Source organism: Apodemus sylvaticus, chromosome 3, assembly GCF_947179515.1.
Source record: "Apodemus sylvaticus chromosome 3, mApoSyl1.1, whole genome shotgun sequence".
In the NCBI taxonomy this organism is placed as follows: Eukaryota; Metazoa; Chordata; class Mammalia; order Rodentia; family Muridae; genus Apodemus; species Apodemus sylvaticus.
Window position 1 is genome coordinate 96,410,008 of NC_067474.1, and position 23,592 is coordinate 96,433,599.

The 23,592-nt window shown below is 41.0% G+C and overlaps 1 protein-coding gene across 1 annotated transcript in view; it reads left to right on the plus strand.

Moving 5' to 3' along the window:
• Positions 1-23,592, plus strand: part of Ccdc171 (coiled-coil domain containing 171) — a 338,028-nt gene that overhangs the window by 117,379 nt on the left and 197,057 nt on the right. Inside the window, exons 17-18 of the mRNA XM_052176698.1 lie at positions 13,998-14,502; positions 19,997-20,113. Of these exons, the coding sequence (XP_052032658.1) occupies positions 13,998-14,502; positions 19,997-20,113 (622 nt within the window). The remainder of the gene's footprint in view (positions 1-13,997; positions 14,503-19,996; positions 20,114-23,592) is intronic.

Here is a 23,592-nt window from a genome sequence, read left to right on the forward strand (position 1 = left end):
AGGACTCTTTGGTCTTTGGTACAGGATAATCAATTATGTGTTCATCCCTGGAGAAGACTAATTCTCCCGCTCCCAGCAGTGCTTCTTCACCCAGGAGGGGACTTCATGAAGTTTTCCCATTCACACTGGCATGTCAACTGACGTATCATCATTCAAGCCATACTGTTAAGAGTAAAAGTAATTTTTATTTGCCTGATGTAATTGTCGTCTTGGAGGCTTACTGTTGAATAAGCTCACCCTTTTGAGCCTTTTGACCTTTGCTGGCTGGCTCACTTGAGCTGTCCTGGCTTTCTAAGATGACTGATTCAGTCTGGCTTCTCTTGTCTTCTTACTGACTTGCTTTGTCTCAAACTAGTCATGGCAATGTCTTGTAATCTTCTGACTCCTTATTACCTGGTTCATTCTGTGTTCACCTGTGTTTCTGTGAAATTGTTCTGGTAAAACTGCCTCTGCTCTCCACCGCACTGCTGCGCCACACTGACTCAGCCCAGCTCAACTCCATTGCACTGCCTGAACTCAGTGAACTGCTCTCCATTGCACTGAACTCGCTCTAAGCTGCCTCTCATTCCTGTCTGTTCTCATGAGAGAGGCCTATCTCTGACTCATTACGTCAAATCTTTCTCTAATTCGTCACTTTGTCTGCCACTCACTTTCAGCTATGTCTGCTTCCTTCTACAAACCAACTTGACCTTCATTGTTTGGGATTAAAGGTGTATGCTAAAGGCATGTCTGTATCCCAGCCAGAGGGATTCAGGGTGTCATTCTAGATCACACAGACTATCGTCTCTGGATGTGCTCCCTTGCCAGAGCAGCCACATTGCTGGATTAAAATTCCTCTACAGTTAAAGTTTCTTGGGTGCAGCTACCTTGTTGCATGTAAAAAGCACAGTCTTGCTGCAGACATCCTGGTCCTCTGGTTCTTAATGACCCTTTCATCCCCTCCTTTTCAGTGTTCCCTGAACCGTTAAGGGTAGTGTTGCATCATATATGTATCAGTCGGGGCTGGAATCTTGTTATTCCTTGTTCTTTGCATTTGGACTATTGTGTCTTTCTGTAAGGTTCTCCATCTGCTGGAGAGAGAAGCTCCTGTGATGTTGATGAGAGCTACATTTATCTCTGTATAAGGATTTAGACTGCAGATAGGAATTATACTGGCTTGGGAAAGTGGAGGACAGCGAGACACAGCATGATATTGTTTTGTATGTCTGGGCAGTGGCCATATAGTGTAGCTTCCAACCAGCCACATATTCATATAATCATGGGGATTAAAAACTCCATCTGCTGTGTTGCTAGGCCATGATGCTTAATAGGTTCAGAATGTTGAGTCTTAAGCTTACATTTTCAGTCTACCTGGGTTTCTCGGCATGTAATAACATGGTATGTGTGCAGCATCTGCATAGATCACATTTTATTATAATAATCTTTTGTTACCCTAAGGCAGTGAAGATAATGAACCCTTATTATTTTTTCTAAAAGTTTCATAGTTTTAGTTTTTATATCTATATGATCAGTCATAATTAAAACCTCCGTGATGCCTGGTAGAGGCATCTTGGTAGAGGTAACTCAGGTTAATTTTTCTTCCTGCATCTGTTATTCCCATGTAATTTGCTTCACTATATGGCCTTAGGAGTTGGTGAGACTTGGCACACATAGGAGGCACAGACTTACTTGGTGGCCCTTTGTTTAGGCATGCCCTTGCCAGGACGCCCCGTGCACTGCCACAGCCAAGCACACGGTCCTCCAGGTCACCCATGGTTCATGCGTATCAGCAGTCACTTGCTTTTCATTCTGGTGGACAGTGCTAGCTTGCCACTAAACAGTTGTTTTCTCATCTCTGCACACTTGCTAATGGGCCTTTGGCTTCCTTAGGTTTTTGGCAGTTGGGGTTAAATATTCATTGAAATGTTTTTGTGTGATCACAAGGTTTCATTTCTTTTGTATAAATACTTAGGAGTCTGATGTCTGGGTTATATTCTAAGTGTATATTTAGGAAAACATTAAATTGTTTTCTAAATGGTCTGTGTCATCTTTCTAAAAATTCTTAGCAATTTAAAAGAGTTGTATTTGATATGCATCTGTACATATAATTTCACTTTTTCCTTTCAAACATTAGTCATACTGTAGGTGTGTAGTTATATGACATTTATTTCTAAATTAAAATTAAATCAAGTTTAGTGTTCCCCAGTGAGTAATAAAATTTAGTACTTATTTAAATGGTTCATATTTTTGCTATGTTTTGTTTGGTCTTGCTATGTATCTGTGACTAGCTTTGAACTCATGGCAATTTTTTAACTTTAGGATTGCAGGCATATGATACCACATCAGGCTAGTAGATTAGTGAAATTGTTGAGTAGTGACAAACAATTCCACCAGGCTTCCCCTCTTTCTTTCTGTTCTTTGCTTGTTTGTTTGTAGTTTCATTATGGAGTCCTAGCTGGCCTGGAGTTCCCTATGAAGACTAAGCTGGCTTAAACTCACTGAGATCCTTTGCTCCGCAAGTGCAGCAATTAATGTCGGGGCACCATACATTGCCAATAAAGACAACACTTTCTATATTACATTGCTTATGTACCTTTGTAAGGTCTTAGATTGCTATATGTCTTAGTCAGGGTTTCTATTCCTGCACAAGCATCATGACCAAGAAGCAAGTTGGGGAGGAAAGGGTTTATTTAGCTTATACTTCCACACTGTTGTTCATCACCAAAGTGATGTCAGGACTGGAACTCAAGCAGGTCAGGAAGCAGGAGCTGATGCAGAGGCCATGGAGGGATGTTTCTTACTGGCTTTCTTCCCATGGCTTGATCAGCCTGCTCTCTTATAGAACACAAGACTACCAGCCCAAAGGTGGTGCCACCCACAAGGGGCCCTCCCCCCTTGATCACTAATTGAGAAAATGCTCCACAGCTGGATCTCATGGAAGGACTTCTCCAACTGAAGCTCCTTTCTCTGTGCTAACTCCAACCTGTGTCAAGTTGACACACAAAACCAGCCAGTACACTATATTTACATATTTATACTTCACTCACTTTCTGTTTTCAGTGCTACATTAATTTAATTTTGATTGCTAGCAGCCTTCTAAATTCACCTATTTTATTCTACATATGTAGGATGGCACAGCAACTCACTTAATATTTTTTAATGGTATGTTTGTTTATTTGGTGCATGTATGTGGTGGCTTGAATATGCTTGGCCCAGGGAGTGGCACTATTAGGAGGTGTGACCCTGTTGGAGGAGGTGTGTCGCTGTGGGTGGGCTTTGAGACCCTCCTCCTATCTGCTGGAAGGCAGTCTTCTCCTGCGTCCCTGACACTGCCCACTTCCTTCCATGACGGCCATGGACCGAGCCTTTGAACCTATAAGCCATCCCTAACTAAACATTGTCTTTTATAAGAGTTGTTATGACACATGCGTCGTAACATAATAAATAAATAAAATGTTAGAAAAAATAAACTGGAGTAAACAATGAAAGAAATTGGGGTCTGTGGTACTTCATTGCATTTTTCCCTCTCTTGCTATTAAGTTTATTTGAAAAACTTAGTCATAAAAAGGACTGTAAAATAATGAAACATTTTTCTATATAATTCTAAAACGTATTCAGAAGTGACGTGGAACTTGCTGCTGATGTTGGAGGTCACGTTCCTGAAGGTGTATGTGATAGCCTGATGTACTGTGTTCATACCCGTGCAGGAGCAGAATTATGAGCGTGTACCTCTACTGGGTGTTTGAAAGTCTCTTTGACATGATGATTTTCATTAATGCTACCAGCATTTGAATTTACATAATATCTGCTAGGTTTGTTCTCAGTGATTTTGCATGCCTTTGTAAGCTTCGTCCCCCTGAAAACCCAGCCACCTGAGACAGGTGGGTCCTTTAAACATCGTTTCTATCCCACAAATGAGGACACTATGGTTTGGACAGGTATTGGAAGGAAGTTCTGGGAACAGGATTAAAATGGAGGTTGCAGTGTAACCATTAAAGACACTGGCATTTAGAAATAAAGTATAGGGGAAACGTATGGACTATTTGAGTGCATTATCGTCTTCTTTAGCTTTAGTCCTTTTTACTGCAGCACTGTTTCTTTTAGAGGTACGTGGGATTATTAAATTTAAAACAGTGTCTGAAAAATCTGCCTAATGTAAGACCGGTTCTTTATTCTCTGATTTACATTTCTATGTAATTTCTGGTGTCTAATAATTAAGTATGATAATACATGAAGAAGCTAAAATAATCTACATGGTTACACAAATGGTAGTTCTTTTAATTCATATTTCTCTTAGTTATTTTTTTCTGGAAAATAGAAGTGTTACTATAACACTCTATTTTAAAGTTACTGTTATAGGTAAAAAAATCAACATAATTTTATATAATTTAGTTAAAATTAATCAGAAATACACTCTGCACTATATGATGATGGGACACAGTTGTGGAAGTACTAACAAAAAGTGTGATACCTTTTTAAAAACCAAACCAAATCAAAAATTTAGTTGGAGAGGCATGAACAATTAAATAGTGTAAGGTTTGTTGCAAGGTAATAGGTAATATATGTATATGTATACATATACATATACATATATATATATATATATATATTACTAAAGGAAAATATATATTAATTACCAAAGGAATGTTGTAATTATTATTATTATTATTATTATTTTGTTTGTTTTTTTTGAGACAGGGTTTCTCTGTGTAGTTCGGTCTGTCCTGGAACTCACTTTGTAGACCAGGTTGGCCTCGAACTCAGAAATCTGCCTGCCTTTGCCTCCCAAGTGCTGGGATTAAAGGCGTGTGCCACCACTGCCGGGCTGGAATGTTGTAAATTTTTAAGAGGAGGCCAGAAGGGGGGAGGGAAAGAGGGAGGGAAGAAGACAGAGAGAGAGAGAGAGAGAGAGAGAGGTCAACAAACCAAATATCTTTTTTTTTGGTATCACTACATTTTACTCTGTCTAATGATAAGGAGATTATCTGTCACTCCTCCTCCTTGCCTCAGGAGGATCTGGTTGAGCTAAAGGGAATTTTATAATTTGTATTGCATTAGAAATAAACTTGGGTGTATTTCATTTGACATGTGTTTGACATGCTAATGTATATAATGATAGTATTTTTAATTAAATGATCGTTATGGAATCTGAGGGTTCATGTATGTGTATATACACATATAGTTTATACGTGATTCAGTAACATAAGCACTAGGTCATATGGTGATTCCGTTTAGCTTGTTGAGGAACTGTCAAATTGTCATTGAAAGTGGCTTTGTCATCTCATCCCCATGATCCCTGTATGAGAGATCCAGTCTCCACAAATACTCATTGTTTTAAAAGACACGTATTACAGCTTATGTTTGTGTTTGTCATTGTTTCAATATTGTCTTATAGTGACTTACACAAGATATTCTGACTGAAATCCTTGGTGTCTGAAACCAGTTTGTAGTTTGCACTATCGTAATGATCAGCATAATGTGATTAAAAACAACCACTTTCCTGGGTTGCCGACCCAGCATTTCAAAGATTGCGGGGTTTCACAAGCTAAGCAGTCAGCCCTGAAAGCCTGTTTCCCCAAGGAAGAAGGTGTCCTATCTCTAGATTTTGGATGGCCTTTTGAATTTTTCAGTGAGAAAAAGAAAAATAGTCAAATTACACAATAACTTTGTCATGCTAAAGAAATTTGGGTAAATGATATACATCAGATATTTGGAGTTGTTAAAAGTTCAAGACAAGAATGGTGTTCTGGAAGAATTTGAGGTTATTATTATTTTCAAATTAAACAGCCTAAGGTTATTTCAGTATGAGGAATGCTTTTGCCCCATATGAAATTGATGTGCATTATTGTTTGTTTTTAAAATATTGGCCTTTAATATCCTTGGGTGGAGAAAAAATTTTTTTTTTTTCGTAGAGCAGATTTGCTCTACAGCTGGTTCTAGCCTGACCATCAAACAGGCTTTGTTCTTCAAGAGAACGTCACAGTAAATAATGTATATCTCTGAGGATCCCCCTGGAAAGCCAGAATCGATTTAAAACAGAATTTTGGCTTGTAAGTTCTAAGATATATGTGGAAATTACCTTGTCTTTATTAGATCTTCTTCCTTGTTCTTTACATTGTAAAGCATTTCTCATCAATTAGGTTTTTACTCAGTTGCTGTTCTTGACAAAACACTGTGTAAGCCCAGGGATGCTTTTTATAATTTCTTAATTCTCTCAGATTTGTAGATGCCTACAGGGTATAGAGCCCTGTGACAGACTGCATAGTCAGTAGTTTGTGTCCTCTGGGAACAAGCAGTCCAAAGCATTGAGGCCAGAGAAGCTCAGACACACGGAATCAGTGAGTAGCAACATGGCGACTAAGTGCCTAAGTGGGCGTTACATCAGACAGCGGTCTAGATCATTGTGAACGGGAAGGATGAGAAAGCCTGTCAGGATAGACAGCGGATGGTCATGGTCGGTGAAGGTTCTGATGCTGCGGATGAGGGGAGATGGAGGGAGCCAGGGAGCATGCGCAGTCTGGCACGCAGCCAGCCGCCAGGCTAATGTGAAAGAGCCACCCAGCCCTGGCTCCATCAGCTTCCCCTGGGAAGGCCTATTGGGACTTGAGGGGAAAGTTGAATTCTTCAGATGGGAAGGCTGCGAATAAGAGGTGAGCCCAGCCTAAGGACTTGGATTAGTTTTATTATTTATAAAATGGACTCAGCTGTGCAGGAGCTGAAGATTTGTCATGTGCAAATGTGGACTGAGGTGATGTTTATTGTTTTGGTTATCACTTTTTAGCTATTTTGTTCGCATACAAAGTTTCATGATGGCACTCTGTAATCGTGCTGGCTTCATACTTGGAGAGCAGCCTGCCTCTGCTTCCTGAGTTCTGGGATTAAAGGTGTGCGTTTCCACATGGGCGGCGTTTTCTTTTTTCTTTTTTTTGGGGGGGGGGTTTGGATTTGGTTTTTTCGAGACAGGGTTTCTCTGTGTAGCCCTGGCTGTCCTGGAACTCACTCTGTAGACCAGGCTGGCCTCGAACTCAGAAATCCGCCTGCCTCTGCCTCCCAGAGTGCTGGGATTACAGGTGTTCGCCACCACCGCCCGGCTCTGGGCAGTGTTTTCATGGACACATGTATGCCATTATATTTTCATAGTTTTTTTTTTTGGGAGACACATTAAAAGCCTGAGATACAGGGCTCACTTTATTTCTGCTTGTGAGGCTGTCACTGTCAGCCTCGTGTGTCCTCACACACCTGTCACTGTCAGCCTCGTGTGTGCTCACACACCTGTCACTGTCAGCCTCGTGTGTCCTCACACACCTGTCACTGGTCAGCCTCATGTGTGCTCACACACTTGTCCCTGGTCAGCCTCGTGTGTGCTCACACCTGTCCCTGGTTAGCCTCGTGTGTCCTCACATACCTGTCACTGGTCAGCCTCGTGTGTGCTCACACTTGTCTCTGGTCAGCCTCATGTGTGCTCACATACTTGTCCCTGGTCAGCCTCGTGTGTGCTCACACCTGTCTCTGGTCAGCCTCATGTATGCTCACACTTGTCCCTGGTCAGCCTCGTGTGTGCTCACACCTGTCCCTGGTCAGCCTCGTGTGTCCTCACATACCTGTCACTGGTCAGCCTCGTGTGTGCTCACACTTGTCTCTGGTCAGCCTCATGTGTGCTCACATACTTGTCCCTGGTCAGCCTCGTGTGTGCTCACACCTGTCTCTGGTCAGCCTCATGTATGCTCACACTTGTCCCTGGTCAGCCTCGTGTGTGCTCACACCTGTCCCTGGTCAGCCTCGTGTGTGCTCACACACTTTCTACAGTCTCTGTCCCATTTTGCTTTTCCATGAACTGGTCTGCGTGACTTTTGGTAAGAGTCTAGAATTAACTTTCAGGACTTGCTTTTCTTTCTGACCACATTCTATGTGACTGTTGTTACTTAGTTTTTATTACTGTTCTTGATTCTCATGTCCACTTATTAAGTGCCTATGTTCTGGGATTTTAGGTCTTCTTACAACTTTCCTGATAGAGTTAAGTTCTTTAACTTTGCACACAAGTCTCTCAACATGTTGTGTAACGGCTTGGCCTTCCACCGCTGCCTTCTATCTAGACATTTAGAATTATTCGTACTTTCACAGAGTGCTGTGTCTTGCCTTCGGCTCGTTTTACCAAATGCTCACATGTCTGATTCATCGACTATACCTAGAACGACAGTCTTTCTTTTCTTAGGGATTGCTTGATGATTGCTTGTACAGGGAAGGAGTCCCGGGAGGCACCGCTCTCAGATGTTCTTGTGTGTTTTAAACAGCCTTTCCTCCTGGGGCACTGCTTACTTTGCTAATGGTATTTGTGTGGAGCCATGGGACATGGTTCAGTGACACTGTAGGCTAATGCTGCCACAGATTGGCTCTCAGGGGAGATGTAGGTGCAGGTAAGACATGATACTTTTATTACTTCATTTCTTACCATTCCTACCATAGATGTGACTAGACCAGGTCTTAGAAAAGGACAATTTGGAATAAAAAAACAATTAAAATTTTCTGCAGAGGGAGGGAGAACTATTTCTCCCCTCCCTTCTGATATTGGTATACTTCTCATGTTTCTTTATTTTGCTTTGACAATTCCATACATGTTAATTACATTTTTCTCTCCCTGGTGCCCTATTTCATTTCCCTCCCGTACTTGCTAAACTGCCTAGCCCTCCTTCCTTCCCTTCCTCCCTCCTTCCCTCCCTCTGCCCCTTCCATCTTTCCTTCTTATGCATGTATAAGTTTAAATTGATGCTGCTTGTATAGCATGGGTAGGGAGGTTATTTGCTGGAGCGCCTTACCAGTAACTCTAATACTAAAATAAATGTTCCCTTTTCCCAGCAACCATCAACCCCAGCAGCCTCTGGGGGTGTGTGAGGGGGTGGGGCCTCCTGAGCCACTCCCCTGTTCATGACAAAATATTGACTTTGTGTAGTTCCTGTGCTGGCGATCACAGCCACTGTGAGTCCGAGAGTGCAGTAGTGGTGCTGTGGTGGGCAGATGGTCTTCATGGCACCCTTCCACATTCCTGACTCCCCCATTTTTCTACCCCCTCCTCAGTAACGTTCTTTGAGCTTTGGAGGGGGGTGATATAAATGTCTTGTTTGGGGATGAACAATCCAACAGTCATGTTTTCACAACAGTTTCCATCAGTTATGAATAGTCCTTAACTAAGACTGGGAGAAGTACTGTGGGTAGAAACATAAAGATTTGGGAGGCAGTTTGACACCATGTCTATTTAGCAAAACAACACTAGTAGCTGTGACCCCCATTCTCACTCCCCAGATTCCGTATCCCCCTACCTGGGGCCTGTGACCTCCCAGCTACAGTGACTAGGTTTGCAATACTGGGCATGGATTCCCATCAGTGGCCTAGGCCTCAGATCTGAGCAGAGAGTGGTTGGTCACTACACAACAGTCATGCATCGATTGCACCTGTAGCTGTGTCTTGCTCAAAAGGTTTGGCGTCACAGCCTGCAGGGTTTACAGCTGAGTGAGGCTCGTGCTGATTTTTCTCTCCCAGCAGCCTACGTGTAGCACTTTCTGGCTCTCAGAAAGCTGTCCAGCAGGGGTGGGGGTGGGGTGGGGTGGGGTAACCTTCATTTCAGTTACAGCATGATTTTTGATGTCCTGCAACCAAAGACTGTGCTGTCTTTAGTAATAGGTTCACTAGTTGTGGTAGGCAATGAATGACAAAGGTAATAGCTTGTATTCTTTTCCAGTCCTTCGGGGTTACCCTCACTAAAAGCTCATGGGGGGGGGGGGCAACCTATATCTGGTTCCATGGCTTCTTGAAACAGCATTGCCCACCTATGCAGGATACTTTCTTTTAAACTTTTATTTATTTATTTATTTATTTATTTACATTTTTATTAGATATATTCTTTATTTACATTTCAAATATTATTCCCTTTCTTTTTTATTTTATTTTTTTTTATATTCTTTGTTTACATTCCAAATGATTTTCCCTTTCCTGGTTCTCCCCTTTCCAAAAGTCCCATAAGCCCTCTTCTCTCCGCTCGTTCTCTGATCTACCCGTTCCTACTTCTCTGTCCTGGTACTCCCCTACAATGTTGCATCAAGCCTTTCTAGGACCAGGGAACTCTCCTTCCTTCTTCTTGGGAGTCATTTGATATGTGAATTGTCTTGGGTACTCAGCACTTCTAAGCTAATATCCACTTATCAGTGACTGCATTCCATGAGTGTTCTTTTGTGATTGGGTTACCTCACTTAGGATGATATTTTCCAGATCCAATCATTTGCCTAAAAATTTCATGAATTCATTATTTTTAATAGCTGAGTAGTATTCCATTGTGTAAATATACCACATTTTCTGTATCCATTCCTCCAACGAGGGGCATCTGGGTTCTTTCCAGCTTCTGGCTATTATAAATAGGGCTGCTATGAACATAGTGGAGCATGTATCCTTATTACATGCTAGGGAATCCTCTGGGTATATGCCCAGGAGTGGTATTGCACGGTCCTCTGGAAGTGTTATGCCCAGTTTTCTGAGGAACCGCCAGACTGATTTCCAGAGTGGTGGTACCAAGTTGCATTCCCACCAGCAGTGGAGGAGTGTTCCTCTTTCTCCACATCCTCGCCAACACTTGCTGTCTCCTGAGTTTTTAATCTTAGCCATTCTCACTGGTGTGAGGTGAAATCTCAGGGTTGTTTTGATTTGCATTTCCCTAATGACTAGTGATGCTGAACATTTTTTAAGATGCTTCTCAGCCATTCAAAGTTCTTAAGGTGAAAATTCTTTGTTTAGTTCTGTACCCCCATTTTTTTAATAGGGTTATTTGGCTCTCTGCAGTCTAACTTCTTGAGTTCTTTGTATATATTGGATATTAGCCCTTGGTCGGATGTAGGGTTGGTGAAGATCCTTTCCCAATTTGTTGGTTGCCGTTTTGTCTGCTTGACAGTGTCCTTTGCCTTACAGAAACTTTGTAATTTTGTGAGGTCTCATTTGTCAATTCTTGATCTTAGAGCACAAGTTATTGGTGTTCTATTCAGGAACTTTTTCCCTGTGCCCATGTCCTCAAGGGTCTTCCCCAGTTTCTTTTCTATTAGTTTCATTGTGTCTGGTTTTATGTGGAAGTCCTTGATCCACTTGGAGTTGAGCTTAGTACAAGGAGATAAGAATGGATCAATTAGCTTTCTTCTGCATGCTGACCTCCAGTTGAGCCAGCACTGTTTGTTGAAAAGGCTATCTTTTTTCCACTGGATGGTTTCAACTCCTTTGTCACAGATCAAGTGACCATAGGTTTGTGGGTTCATTTCTGGGTCTTCAATCATATTCCATTGATGTACCTGCCTGTCACTGTACAGATACCATGCAGTTTTTAACACTATTGCTCTGTAGTACTGCTTGAGGTCCCGGATACTATCACTATTTGCAGATGATATGATAGTATACTTAAGTGACCCAAAAAACTCCACTAGAGAACTCCTACATCTGATAGGAGAACTTCAGCAAAGGGGCTGGTTATAAAATCAACTCAAGCAAATCAGTAGCCTTCTTATACCCAAAAGATAAGCAAGCTGAGCAATAAATCAGGGAAATGACACCCTTCACAATAGCCAAAAACAATATAAAGTAACCAAACAAGTGAAAGATCTGAATGAGAAGAACTTCAGGTCTCTAAAGAAGGAAATGGAAGAAGACCTCAGAAAACAGAAAAATCTTCCATGCTCGTGGATTGTCAGGATTAATATAGTTAAAATGGCCATCTTGCCAAAAGCAATCTACAGATTCAGCGCAGTCCCCATCAAAATCCCAACTCAGTTCTTCATAGAGTTAGAAAGAGCAATTCTCAAATTCATCTGGAATAACAAAAATCCCAGGATAGCTAAAAGTATTCTCAACTGTTATTCCTTTTCTTGGTTTCCCCTCCTCTTTTAATCTTTTGAAAAATGAGATCGTAAGACAGTAGACTTCACGTGCCTCTTCACGAAGGCACGCTTCTGCTAAGCATTTCTCTATCCCCTCTGCTCTGAGGTCCCTTGACTCCCTCAAGGGACTCCCTCAAGGGTCTCTGCTCAAACCATTCTGCCTTTAGTGTTGGCCTCCTCAGTGACTGTAGCGCATGCCGTCTGCCTTCTTTTCCCCCTTTGCTAGCCCTGCTCCTAGCTTCCTGGCCTCTACAGTCACTGGCAAACTGAAACACTCAAATCTAAAAGTTCTAAATTAGTATCTGCCCGTGAGAAAGGTTAGTGTTGTGTTCGCCGTGCCTCTGAGTGTCTCCTTCTGCTCTTTGTCTTTGTGAGACTGTCTCCTAGGATTTCCTCTCCTCAGTAGTTGTGTCTGCTAGCTTGAAGTTATTTTGCCGTTGCCCGACAGCACTATTCACGGCAGCCTTTGCACACGGCACCTTGCACTGTGGCCGAGTGTGTGCATGACTTGCCTTAGATTCTTATCTTTTGAGGTGCTCCTGCCAATGTGAATTTTACAAGTGTCTTTTGTTGTTCTGGGTGTTCACCGGGCAACTCTTGAATAAGACATCATATACCTTTCCCAAAGATCCACTTTAAATTTTTCACATAGTACAGTTTAAACCAGCAGTACAAAGAGAAATAGTTCCTTTAATGTCCCTGAAGGATCCTCGTTATGAAGACAGAACTTGACTTTGCCATGCTGATATTGAGGATAACATGTCTCTGTTTCTAAATGACTATCATGCTAGAATTGAACTCCCTTAGTCTGCTCAAAGACAGAGTTTCATGGCTATGTCATGGTGGTTCACTTTGAAAATAAAAGTGTAACCCTGGCTGTTAAATCACAGTTGGTTGAAAGGTTAGATTAAATTATTAAAAGGTCGCTATTGTGTAGCCTCCTTATTAATGGTGTAGGTTTAAATTTTTCTCTCCTGTCTGTCTCACTTCCCCTTCTCCTTTAACTGTCGTGTTTCTCCAAAAGCTTGTCAGCATCATTTTGTCACATGCCCTTTGGTGCTCAGACAACTTGGGATGTATCTGCTATAGCATTGGACCGTAATAATGATTGGCATCTGTTTGCATAGCATATTAAACTTAGTGAGTAACCTATCATATTTATTGAATGATAAATGAATAGTAAAGTGGAACCCGTTAGCTTAAAACCCTTTCTCTTTTTATCTCCAAAACCAGAATGATTGTACAGAGGAGCTCAGAGGTAGCCCATTTATTTCTAGTTATGGGAGTGTGGTTCTTCCAGTTAATGTTTATTTTTGGTTTCAAGTTAAAATTTGAATTCTAAAAGTGTTCATTATGGAAACAGGGTCAGAGAGCTACAAAGACCCCACTCTCCCTTGCCCTTCGTCCTTCTCTGGAGCTGCTGTGCGCTGCTCTTCCTGGGAAGTTCGGAACGGGAACAAAGGTTCTACTCTGCTCCAGTTTCTCCAAATCAGAGATGGCAGGCAGCTTGGTGACGGCTGTTTCTTGCATCACTAATTTTACTCAGTTTATCTTGGCAATGATACTATCTTTTACTATAAAAGGCCCCAGTTTTCAGTGTAGTTTCTATTGAAGGGGAAATAATAATTGCTGAGGAGTGGAAGGAAGAAATTAGGCCCAGAAAGCTTATTTCTCTCCCTTTAAAAAACGTATTGAATTTTATTTTATGGGCCTTGGTGTTTTGCCTGCTGTAAGCCTCTGAGAGGGTGTTGGATCTGGCATTGCAGACAGTTGTGAGCTGCCATGTGGTTGCTAGGAATTGATCCTGGGACCTCTGGAAGAGCAGTTGATGCTCTTAACAGTGGAGCCATCTCTCCAGCCCCAACTTTTCTTACATATGTGTATTCATGTGCCAGTACACAGGAAATTGATGAAAGGCTCTCAAATGGACGTACTACAGTGTATGTAAAGCTTCCAGGTTAGAGAGTTTCAAGGTCAGCATGCACATTCAAACCTGTCAGGCCTACTGTTGTGCACTTATTTCATAACAGATCTTTTGAAGGGAACTTGTAGCTTCATCAGAAGTGTATTTTTTTATGTTTCACGATTATGTATATTATTTGACTTCTTTTGTAGAAATTTCAAGAAATTGCAGAAAAAAACACAGAAAAATTGAACCGTATTGAGACCTCCCACGAACAGCTGGTTCTTGAGAATTCACATTTCAAATCCACCTTGTCCAGGACTCAGAGGGAACAGACATGCTTGCTGGCGGCGTGCGCGCTGATGGTTGGTGCGCTGTATCCCCTGTACAGCAGGTCATGTGCCTTGTCCACACAGAGGGACTTTCTCCAGGAGCAAGTCAACAACTTGGAACTGTTCAAACTGGAAATCAGAACCCTGGCCCAGGCACTGTCAGCGGCAGACGAGAAGAAGCAAGAAGAAGCCAAAACGAAGAAGAAGACATTCAAAGGACTGATCCGTGTGTTCCGGAAAGGCGTGATTGTGATCTTGGCTGCAAACAGACTGAAGCTTCTGGGCCGGTCCTGTGCCTTTCTCTTCACCTGGATGGAAAGCTGTAAAGAAGGCATAGGCATGCTGGTGTGCGCCGGGGAGCTCAAAGACAAGCGCAAGTTTCCAAGTAAGGCTTTGTGCTTTAGAAAATCTAAGTTGTGTGTAAGTGATACAATGTGTGTGTGCTTGGCTGTTACATAAAACCTTCAAAGAATTATGTAATAGGTCAAATCATGAAACACAGTCCAGTATATCTTCAGATGTATATGTATGTAAATGTTTATTTTATACAAATTAGCCTTGGTTGTTTTGTTGTAAATGATATTAAGAAGCAAGTATGTATAATTTCAATATTGTCTAGTTTTATTGCATTAGATTTTTTTTTACAGTAGAGTGGAGAATTTATACATTAGTTTTTCAATTGCAACTATCCAAAACAGACACTTAAAAATTCTCAGAAACAGTATCCATGCTTTCTTTATCAGATAAGAATAAAATAATGACAGTTAAAAATATCTTAAAGAGTTGTTTAAAAATAATGCAAATATGAATTTTCAGCTGACATATTTTTTGAATTTTGTAGGGAATTTTGTTTTTTTGGTTTTTTTTGCAATTGCTACTTAAATTTTTTTATTCGATATATTTTTTATTTACATTTCAAATGATTTCCCCTTTTCTGGCCCCCCACTCCCCGAAAGTCCTATAAGCCCCCTTCCCTCCCCCTGTTCTCCCACCCACCCCTTCCTACTTCCCTGTTCTGGTTTTGCCTTATACTGCTACACTGAGTCTTTCCAGAACCAGGGTCACTCCTCCATTCTTCTTGTACCTCATTTGATGTGTGGATTATGTTTTTGGTATTCCAGTTTTCCAGGTTAATATCCACTTATTAGTGAGTGCATACCATGATTCATCTTTTGAGACTGGGTTACCTCACTTAGTATGATGTTCTCCAGCTCCATCCATTTGTCTAAGAATTTCATGAATTCATTGTTTCTAATGGCTGAATAGTACTCCATTGTGTATATATACCACATTATTTTGCATCCATTCTTCTGTTGAAGGATACCTGGGTTCTTTCCAGCTTCTGGCTATTATAAATAGGGCTGCTATGAACCTAGTGGGCCATGTATCCTTATTACATGCTAGGGAATCCTCTGGGTATATGCCCAGGAGTGGTATAGCAGGATCTTCCAGAAGTGACGTGCCCAGTTTTCGGAGGAACCGCCAGACTGATTTCCAGAGTGGTTGTACCAATGTGCAACCCCACCAGCAGTGGAGGAGTGTTCCTCTTTCTCCACATCCTTGCCAACATCTTCTGTCTCCTGAATTTTTAATCTTAGCCATTTTGACTGGTGCGAGGTGAAATCTCAGGGTTGTTTTGATTTGCATTTCCCTAATGACTAATGAAGTTGAGCATTTTTTAAGATGCTTCTCCGCCATCCGAAGTTCTTCAGGTGAGAATTCTTTGTTTAACTCTGTACCCCATTTTTATAGGGTTATTTGGTTTTCTGGGGTCTAACTTCTTGAGTTCTTTGTATATAATGGATATTAGCTCTCTATCTGATGTAGGGTTGTGAAGATCTTTTCCCAATTTGTTGGTTGCCAATTTGTCCTTTTGATGGTGTCCTTTGCCTTACAGAAACTTTGTAATTTTATGAGGTCCCATTTGTCAATTCTTGATCTTAGAGCATAAGCTATTGGTGTTCTGTTGAGGAACTTTCCCCCTGTACCTATGTCCTCAAGTGTCTTCCCCAGTTTGTTTGCTATTAGCTTCAGAGTGTCTGGCTTTATGTGTAGGTCCTTGATCCATTTGGAGTTGAGCTTAGTACAAGGAGACAAGGATGGATCAATTTGCATTCTTCTGCATGCTGACCTCCAGTTGAACCAGCACCATTTGTTGAAAAGGCTATCTTTTCTCCAGTGGATGTTTTCAGCCCCTTTGTCGAGGATCAAGTGGCCATAGGTGTGTGGGTTCATTTCTGGATCTTCAATCCTGTTCCATTGATCTGCCTGCCTGTCACTGTACCAATATCATGCAGTTTTTAATACTATTGCTCTGTAGTATTGCTTGAGGTCAGGGATACTGGTTCCCCCAGAATTTCTTTTGTTGTTGAGAATAGTTTTAGCTATTCTGGGTTTTTTGTTATTCCAGATGAATTTGAGGACTGCTCTTTCTAACTCTGTGAAGAATTGAGTTGGGATTTTGATGGGTATTGCATTGAATCTGTATATTGCTTTTGGCAAAATGGCCATTTTAACTATATTAATCCTGCCGATCCATGAGCATGGGAGGTTTGTCCATTTTTTGAGGTCTTCTTCCATTTCCTTCTTCAGAATCTTGAAGTTCTTGTCATACAGATCTTTCACATGTTTGGTAAGAGTCACTCCAAGGTATTTTATACTGTTTGTGGCTATTGTGAAGGGTGTCATTTCCTTAATTTCTTTCACAGCCTGCTTATCCTTTGAGTATAGGAGGGCTACTGATTTCCTTGAGTTGATTTTGTAACCTGCCACTTTGCTGAAGTTGTTTATCAGCTGTAGGAGCTCTCTAGTGGAGTTTTTTGGGTCACTTAGGTAAACTATCATATCATCTGCAAATAATGATAGTTTGACTTCTTCCTTTCCAATTTGTATCCCTTTGACCTCCTTATGTTATCTAATTGCCCGAGCTAGTACCTCAAGTACAATAATGAAAAGATAAGGAGAAAGGGGGCAGCCCTGTCTAGTCCCCGATTTTAGTGGGATTGCTTCAAGTTTCTCTCCATTTAGTTTGATGCTGGCTACCGGTTTGCTGTATATTGCTTTTACTATGTTTAGGTATGGGCCTTGAATTCCTGTTCTTTCCAAGACTTTAAGCATAAATGATGCTGAATTTTGTGAAATGCTTTTTCAGCATCCAATGAAATGACCATGTGTTTTTTTTCTTTGAGTTTGTTTATGTAGTGGATTGCATTGATGGATTTCCTTATATTGAATCAACCCTGCATCCCTGGGATAAAGCCTACTTGATCATGGTGGATGATCATTTTTATGTGTTCTTGGATTCGGTTGGCAAGAATTTTATTTAGTATTTTTGCATCGATGTTCATAAGGCAAATTGGTCTGAAGTTCTCTTTCTTTGTTGGATCTTTATGTGGTTTTGGTATCAGCGTAATTGTGGCTTCATAGAAGGAATTGGGTAGTGTTCCTTCTTTTTCTATTTTGTGGAATAGTTTGAAGAGTATTGGTGTTAGGTCTTCTTTGAAGGTCTGATAGAATTCTGCACTGAAACCATCTGGTCCTATGCTTTTTGGTTGGAAGACTTTCTATGACCCCTTCTATTTCTTTAGGGGTTATGGGACTGTTTAGATGATCTATTTGGTCCTGATTTAATTTTGGTATTTGATATCTGTCTAGGAAATTGTCCATTTCCTCCAGATTCTCTAGCTGTGTTGAGTATAGGCTTTTGTAGTAGGATCTGATGGTTTTTTGAATTTCCTCAGTTTCTGTTGTTATATCCCCCTTTTCATTTCTAATTTTGTTAATTTGGATACTTTCTCTGTGTCCTTTGGTCAGTCTGGCTAAGGGTTTATCTATCTTGTTGATTTTCTCAAAGAACCAGCTCCTGGATTCGTTGATTCTTTATATGGTTCTCTTTGTTTTCACTTGATTCATTTCAGCCCTGAGTTTGATGATTTCCTGTCTTCTACTCCTCCTGGGTGAATTGGCTTCTTTTTGTTCCAGGGCTTTCAAGTGTGTCGTTAAGCTGCTAGTGTATGCTCTCTCCATTTTCTTTTTGGAGGTACTCAGGGCTATGAGTTTTCCTCTTAGCACTGCTTTCATTGTGTCCCAAAGATTTGGGTATGTTGTGCCTTCATTTCCATTAAATTCTAAAAAGTCTCTGATTTCTTTCTTTATTTCTTCTTTGGCCAAGATGTCATTGAGTAGAGTATTGTTCAGCCTCCATGTGTATGTGGGCTTTCTATTGTTTTTGTTGCTATTGAAAACCACTCTTACTCCATAGTGATCTGATAGGAGGCATAGGATTAGTTCCATCTTCTTATATTTGTTGAGGTCTGTCTTGTGACCCATTATATGGTCGATTTTGGAGAAGGTACCATGAGGTGCTGAGAAAAAGGCACCTCATATATTCTTTTGTTTTAGGGTGAAATGTTCTATAAATATCAGTCAAATCCAATTGGTCCAAAACTTCAATTAGTTTTACTGTGTCCCTGTTTAGTTTCTGTTTTCCTGATCGGTCCATTGAGGAGAGTGGAGTGTTGAAGTCACCCACAATTATTGTGTTAGGTTCAATGTGTGCTTTGAACTTTAGTAAAGTTTCTTTTATGAATGAGGTTTCCCTTGCATTTCGCACATAGATGTTCAGAATTGAAAGTTCTTCTTGGTGGATTTTTCCTTTGACCAGCAAGAATTGTCCTTCTGTGTCTCTTTTGATGACTTTAGGTTGAAAGTCAAATTCATCTCATATTACAATGGCTACTCCAGCTTGTTTCCTGAGACCATTGGCTTGTAAAATTGTCTTCCAGCCTTTTACTCTCAGGTAGTTTTTGTCTTTGACACTGAGGTGTGTCTCTTGAATGCAGCAAAATGTAGGATCCTGTTTCCTTATCCAGTCTGTTAGTCTTTGTCTTTTTATTGGGGAATTGAGTCCATTTATGTTAAGAGATATTAAGGAATAGTGATTATTACTTCCTGTCATTTTTGATGTTATTTTTATATTTGAGTGGTTATCTTCTTTTGAGTTTGATGAAAGAAGGTAACTGTCTTGCTTTTTCCAGGGTGTAGTTTCCCTCCTTGTATTGGAGTTTTCCTCCTATTATTCTTTGTAGAGCTGGGTTTGTGGAGAGATATTGTGTAAATTTGGTTTTGTCATGGAATGTCTTGGTTTCTCCATCTATTGTGATTGAGAGTTTCACTTGGTATAGTAGTCTTGGCTGACATTTGTGTGCTCTTAGAGTCTGCATGAGATCTGCCCAGGATCTTTTAGCTTTCCTGGTGGAGAGTCTCTTGTAACTGACTGGCGGGAGGCAGAGTTCTGATGTAGCTTTTGTGCGGTGAAAGGCACTGTAAATCTGCCACCGCTTGCATCCTGGCTGGCCAGAGATGGTCAGTAGTAGCGGGCGCAGGGCCTGCCTGGACCCTGTTACCTTGGTTCCACTGCTGATGGCCCTTCCTCTGGACAAGCCGCTGCTGTTGTTCTCAGCTGACATTTTCAGTAATGTGTTACTACTTTTGAGGAAACAGCACATTTAGTTGTTAACTTTTAACAATTCATACCTGGGGAATCAACGTTAAAGCTAGCCCCGCCCCTCCACCAAGCAAGTGTTCTGCACCTCAGACAGTGAAACTGCTAGGAATCAGGCTCTTGGAGAGTCAGAAACTAAAGGACATGTCTGTCGTCGTCGTCCTCGTCGTCGTCGTCGTCGTCTTCTTCTTCTTCTTTTAGAATTCTGTCTTCTTTAGATGCTTGTTATTTAATGTTAGGTTGATCAGATATAACTTGTTTTCTGTAGTAGAAAACATTAGGCATACAAAGGCTGATTTACTGAGCTCCTATGCAATTTAAATGTGGAGTTTTAATAACTTGTAGCATTTCCTAATGGGCACTCATGTTTCTGCAGAACATCAAAGGGAACAGTCACGCTGTTTACAGGCGCTCACTTGGCTTACCAGTTCTGACCTCCTGGGTGCGATTATCAGTTCTATGACTGAGCTTCAAGAAGTCATTAGTAAAACAGGTATGGCCATCTAGTATGTCTTAGCAACACAGACTTAAGCACAGATGCCCAGAAATTCCTTATGGTAAAAATTCTGATAATCTTGGAAGAAAGTATACATGTTTTTTTTTAACTTAGTCACTGAGAGATTGTTAAACATGCATTTAATGATGTAAACATGTAAATGAATTTAAATTATGATGACCAACTTTGTATTTATTTATAAAGGAAATTATGTGAAATGTTTTTGGCAAATGTATCTACTCCATTCTTCCCCTTTTTGATTTGTTTTTCCTATGAAAAGCACACCATTAGTTCTCTCTCTCTTCCTCCCTCTCTCTCCCTCTCTCTCTCTCCCTCTCCCTCCCTCCCCCCTTCCCTTTTTCCCTCCCTCTCCCCCTCTCTCCCCACCTCTTTCTCTTTCTCTCAAGTTTAACTTTTTAAATGCGTGTGGATGTTTTGCCTCCATGTATGTATCTATGCACCTTGTGTGTTCCTGGTGCAGCAGGGGCCAGAGCAGGGCATGGCATCCTCCAGAACTGGAGTTACAGATGTTGTACTCACCTTGTGAGTGTTGGCAATCGGTCCAGGGTCCTCAGAAAGAGCAGCCAATGCTCTTAACTCCTGAGCCGTCTTGCCAGCCCAAAGTTTCTCTTTTTAAAGCAATGGAGACACTGTTTCTTTGTTTTGTTTTCTGGCCATGAGTTTCAGAAGCTTGAGAAATAATAGCCGAGCCAGTGGAAATGCCATGTCTCATGTGGTGAAATACACATTTTAAAAAACTGTGTTGCATAGTTAATCTGAATAGTCTGTTCTTTTCTACTGTGCATGAAATTTACTATAAGCAGTGATTTCCCGAGGTCTAAAGTTTGCTTCTTTCCTGTGACTCAGGTTGTGCGTATTTGTGTGCATGTGTGTATTAGAAGTGTGTAATGATAACTAAGCTGGTATAGATGTTCACATGCTCTGGGTGAGCTATAGTAGACTGGAAGTAATCATTATGTATTATCAGTAAAGTTAATGTAACCCTGCTAAGACTGTCCTGTCAGAGGGAAAGACAATGTAAGATATCATTTAAAATTTAAAGACAGATCAATATAAATGAAAGCATTTCATTAAAATTTCAGGTATCTAAACCTAGGCTCCAGGAAGCTTATGATTCTCAGATTATTTTTAGGTGTGGCTGTTGATGTTGGCAAGCCATGAGCATACTTAATGCACTAGCAGAACATTAGCATGCTGGGATTAAAATAGAAATAAAATTAAAATTTTAATTATTTAAAAAATAAAGTTAATATATAATAAATTAAATCTCATAATATATTATATATGAACATATATATATATATATTTGATTTTAGGTACATATATAGTAATATGAATTCTTCAGGCTGTATCAAACAAAATTAAGGATTTTGGTTTTATAGGTTCAAAGCAAAAATGTAGGTTTTTGAAAGAACATAATGGTAGGGTTTTGGAGTTAGTATAATAAATAGGTGTGCTAGCTAGCCATATTATTTTGAAATTATTTTTTAAAAGTTAGGCAATTTCATGTGTATATGTAATGGTGTCCTGCTGGTATTCTTCACTCTCAGTCTTTCCTAGTCCTTCCCACGCCCTTTCTTGCTGGTCCCCCTCCTTCTCTCAAACCTGTATGTGAGAGAAAATGCTTTGTATTTGTCCATTTCCTATAAATATCACGATTTCCCTTTTCTTTGCAGTTGAAATAATGTTTCCCATTTTCTTTTTCTAGTCATCTGCCGATGGATGTTAAGCTTTCTCTATAGTGAACAGTGCAGCAGTAGTGGATGTGTCAGCTCCTCTTTCCCCATGTCTTCTCCAGGGCTTAGTGTCATCTGCTTTCTGGTATTTATTGGCCATTTGTATTTCTGCTTCTGAGAACTTGTCTGTTCAGATCATCAATGTATTTGTTAGCTATACTTTTTTGGTGTTTAATTTTATAGTTCTTTTTATATTCTAGATAGTAACTCACTATTCAGTCTTTCCCCCCAACTCTTACAAAGGGGTATCCAACTTCAGTCTGATGGTTGGCTGTAACTGTCTCAGTCCGCTGGTGGAAGAGCCTCTCAGAGGATGGCCATGCTAGGCTCCTGTCTACAAGCACAATGTGGCATCAGTAATAGTGTCAGGGTTTGGTGCCTGCACATGGGATGGATCCGAAGTTGGACCACGTTTCCTTCAGTCGTGGACCATCTGAAGTTGGACTACGTTTCCTTCAGTTGTGGACCATCTGAAGTTGGACCACGTTTCCTTCAGTCGTGGACCACGTTTCCTTCAGTCGTGGACCACGTTTCCTTCAGTTGTGGACCATGGTTCCTTCAGTTGTGGACCACGTTTCCTTCAGTTGTGGACCATGTTTCCTTTAGTCGTGGACCATGTTTCCTTCCTTCAGGCCTTGCTCCATTTTTGTCCCTGTATTTCCTTTAGACAGGAACAATTCTGTGATGAGAGTTTTGAAGATAGGTGGGTAGCCCCATGACTATCTACTGGAGGTGGTCTTTTTAGGTTCTATCTCCTCAGTGTTGGGCATGTTGGCTAAGGTCATCTCCATTGGGTCCTGGGAGCTTCTTACATCCCTGGCATCTGGGACTTTCTGAAAGTTCCTCCCTGTCGCCCACCCCCATCCCACACTGCTACATATTTCTCTTCATTCTCCTGGCCCTCTGGGCTTGGCTTCTCTTCTGTCTCCCCCATATCTGATCCTCTCCCCTTTACCCTCTCCCTCCCCTGTCCCACCCAGGTTCCTCCCTCCCTCTGCCTCTCACGATTGCTTTGCTCTCCCTTCTGAGTGGGACTGAAGTGTTCACACTTGGGCCTTCCATTTGTTAAGCTTCATATGGTCTGTGAGTTGTATCATAGGTATTCTGAATTTTATGGCTAATTAGCCATGCCTATAATGGAATGCATATATTTATTTAAAATTTTGCATTTTAAAATTTATTTGAAATGTAGAGGTATTTTGCCTATGTGTATATCTGTGCATCACGAGTGTACAGAGCCTGTGGAGGCCATGAGAGGGCATCAGTTCCCCTGGATCTGGAGTTATTGGCAGTTGTGATCCCCAGATGGGCTGTGGGAATCATACCCGTGGCCTCTGGAAGAGCAGTCATGTTTAGTTCTCAGCATCCATGGCGGGCAGTTCACAAATCAAGTTCTAGAGGATCCAACGTTCTTTCTCATCTCTGCAGGCGGCTACAGCCATGTGCTCATCTCACATGCAGAAAACCCCGTGCACACAGTTACAAAGAAAAGAAATAAATCTTAAAAAAAAGAATTTACTGAAATAATACATGGAACATCTTATATAATTCTTTTCCAATAGTGGGATTACATTGTAGTTTTTCCTTCCCACCAACTTCACCTTGACAACAGTGCAAACCTTAATGGAAGTACACTTATGTATCTTAGTACCCTTAATTTTATACTCTAAGATTGGTGGAGTGTACCATAAGGGAGGCGGCATTTTAGGTGTAAATAAG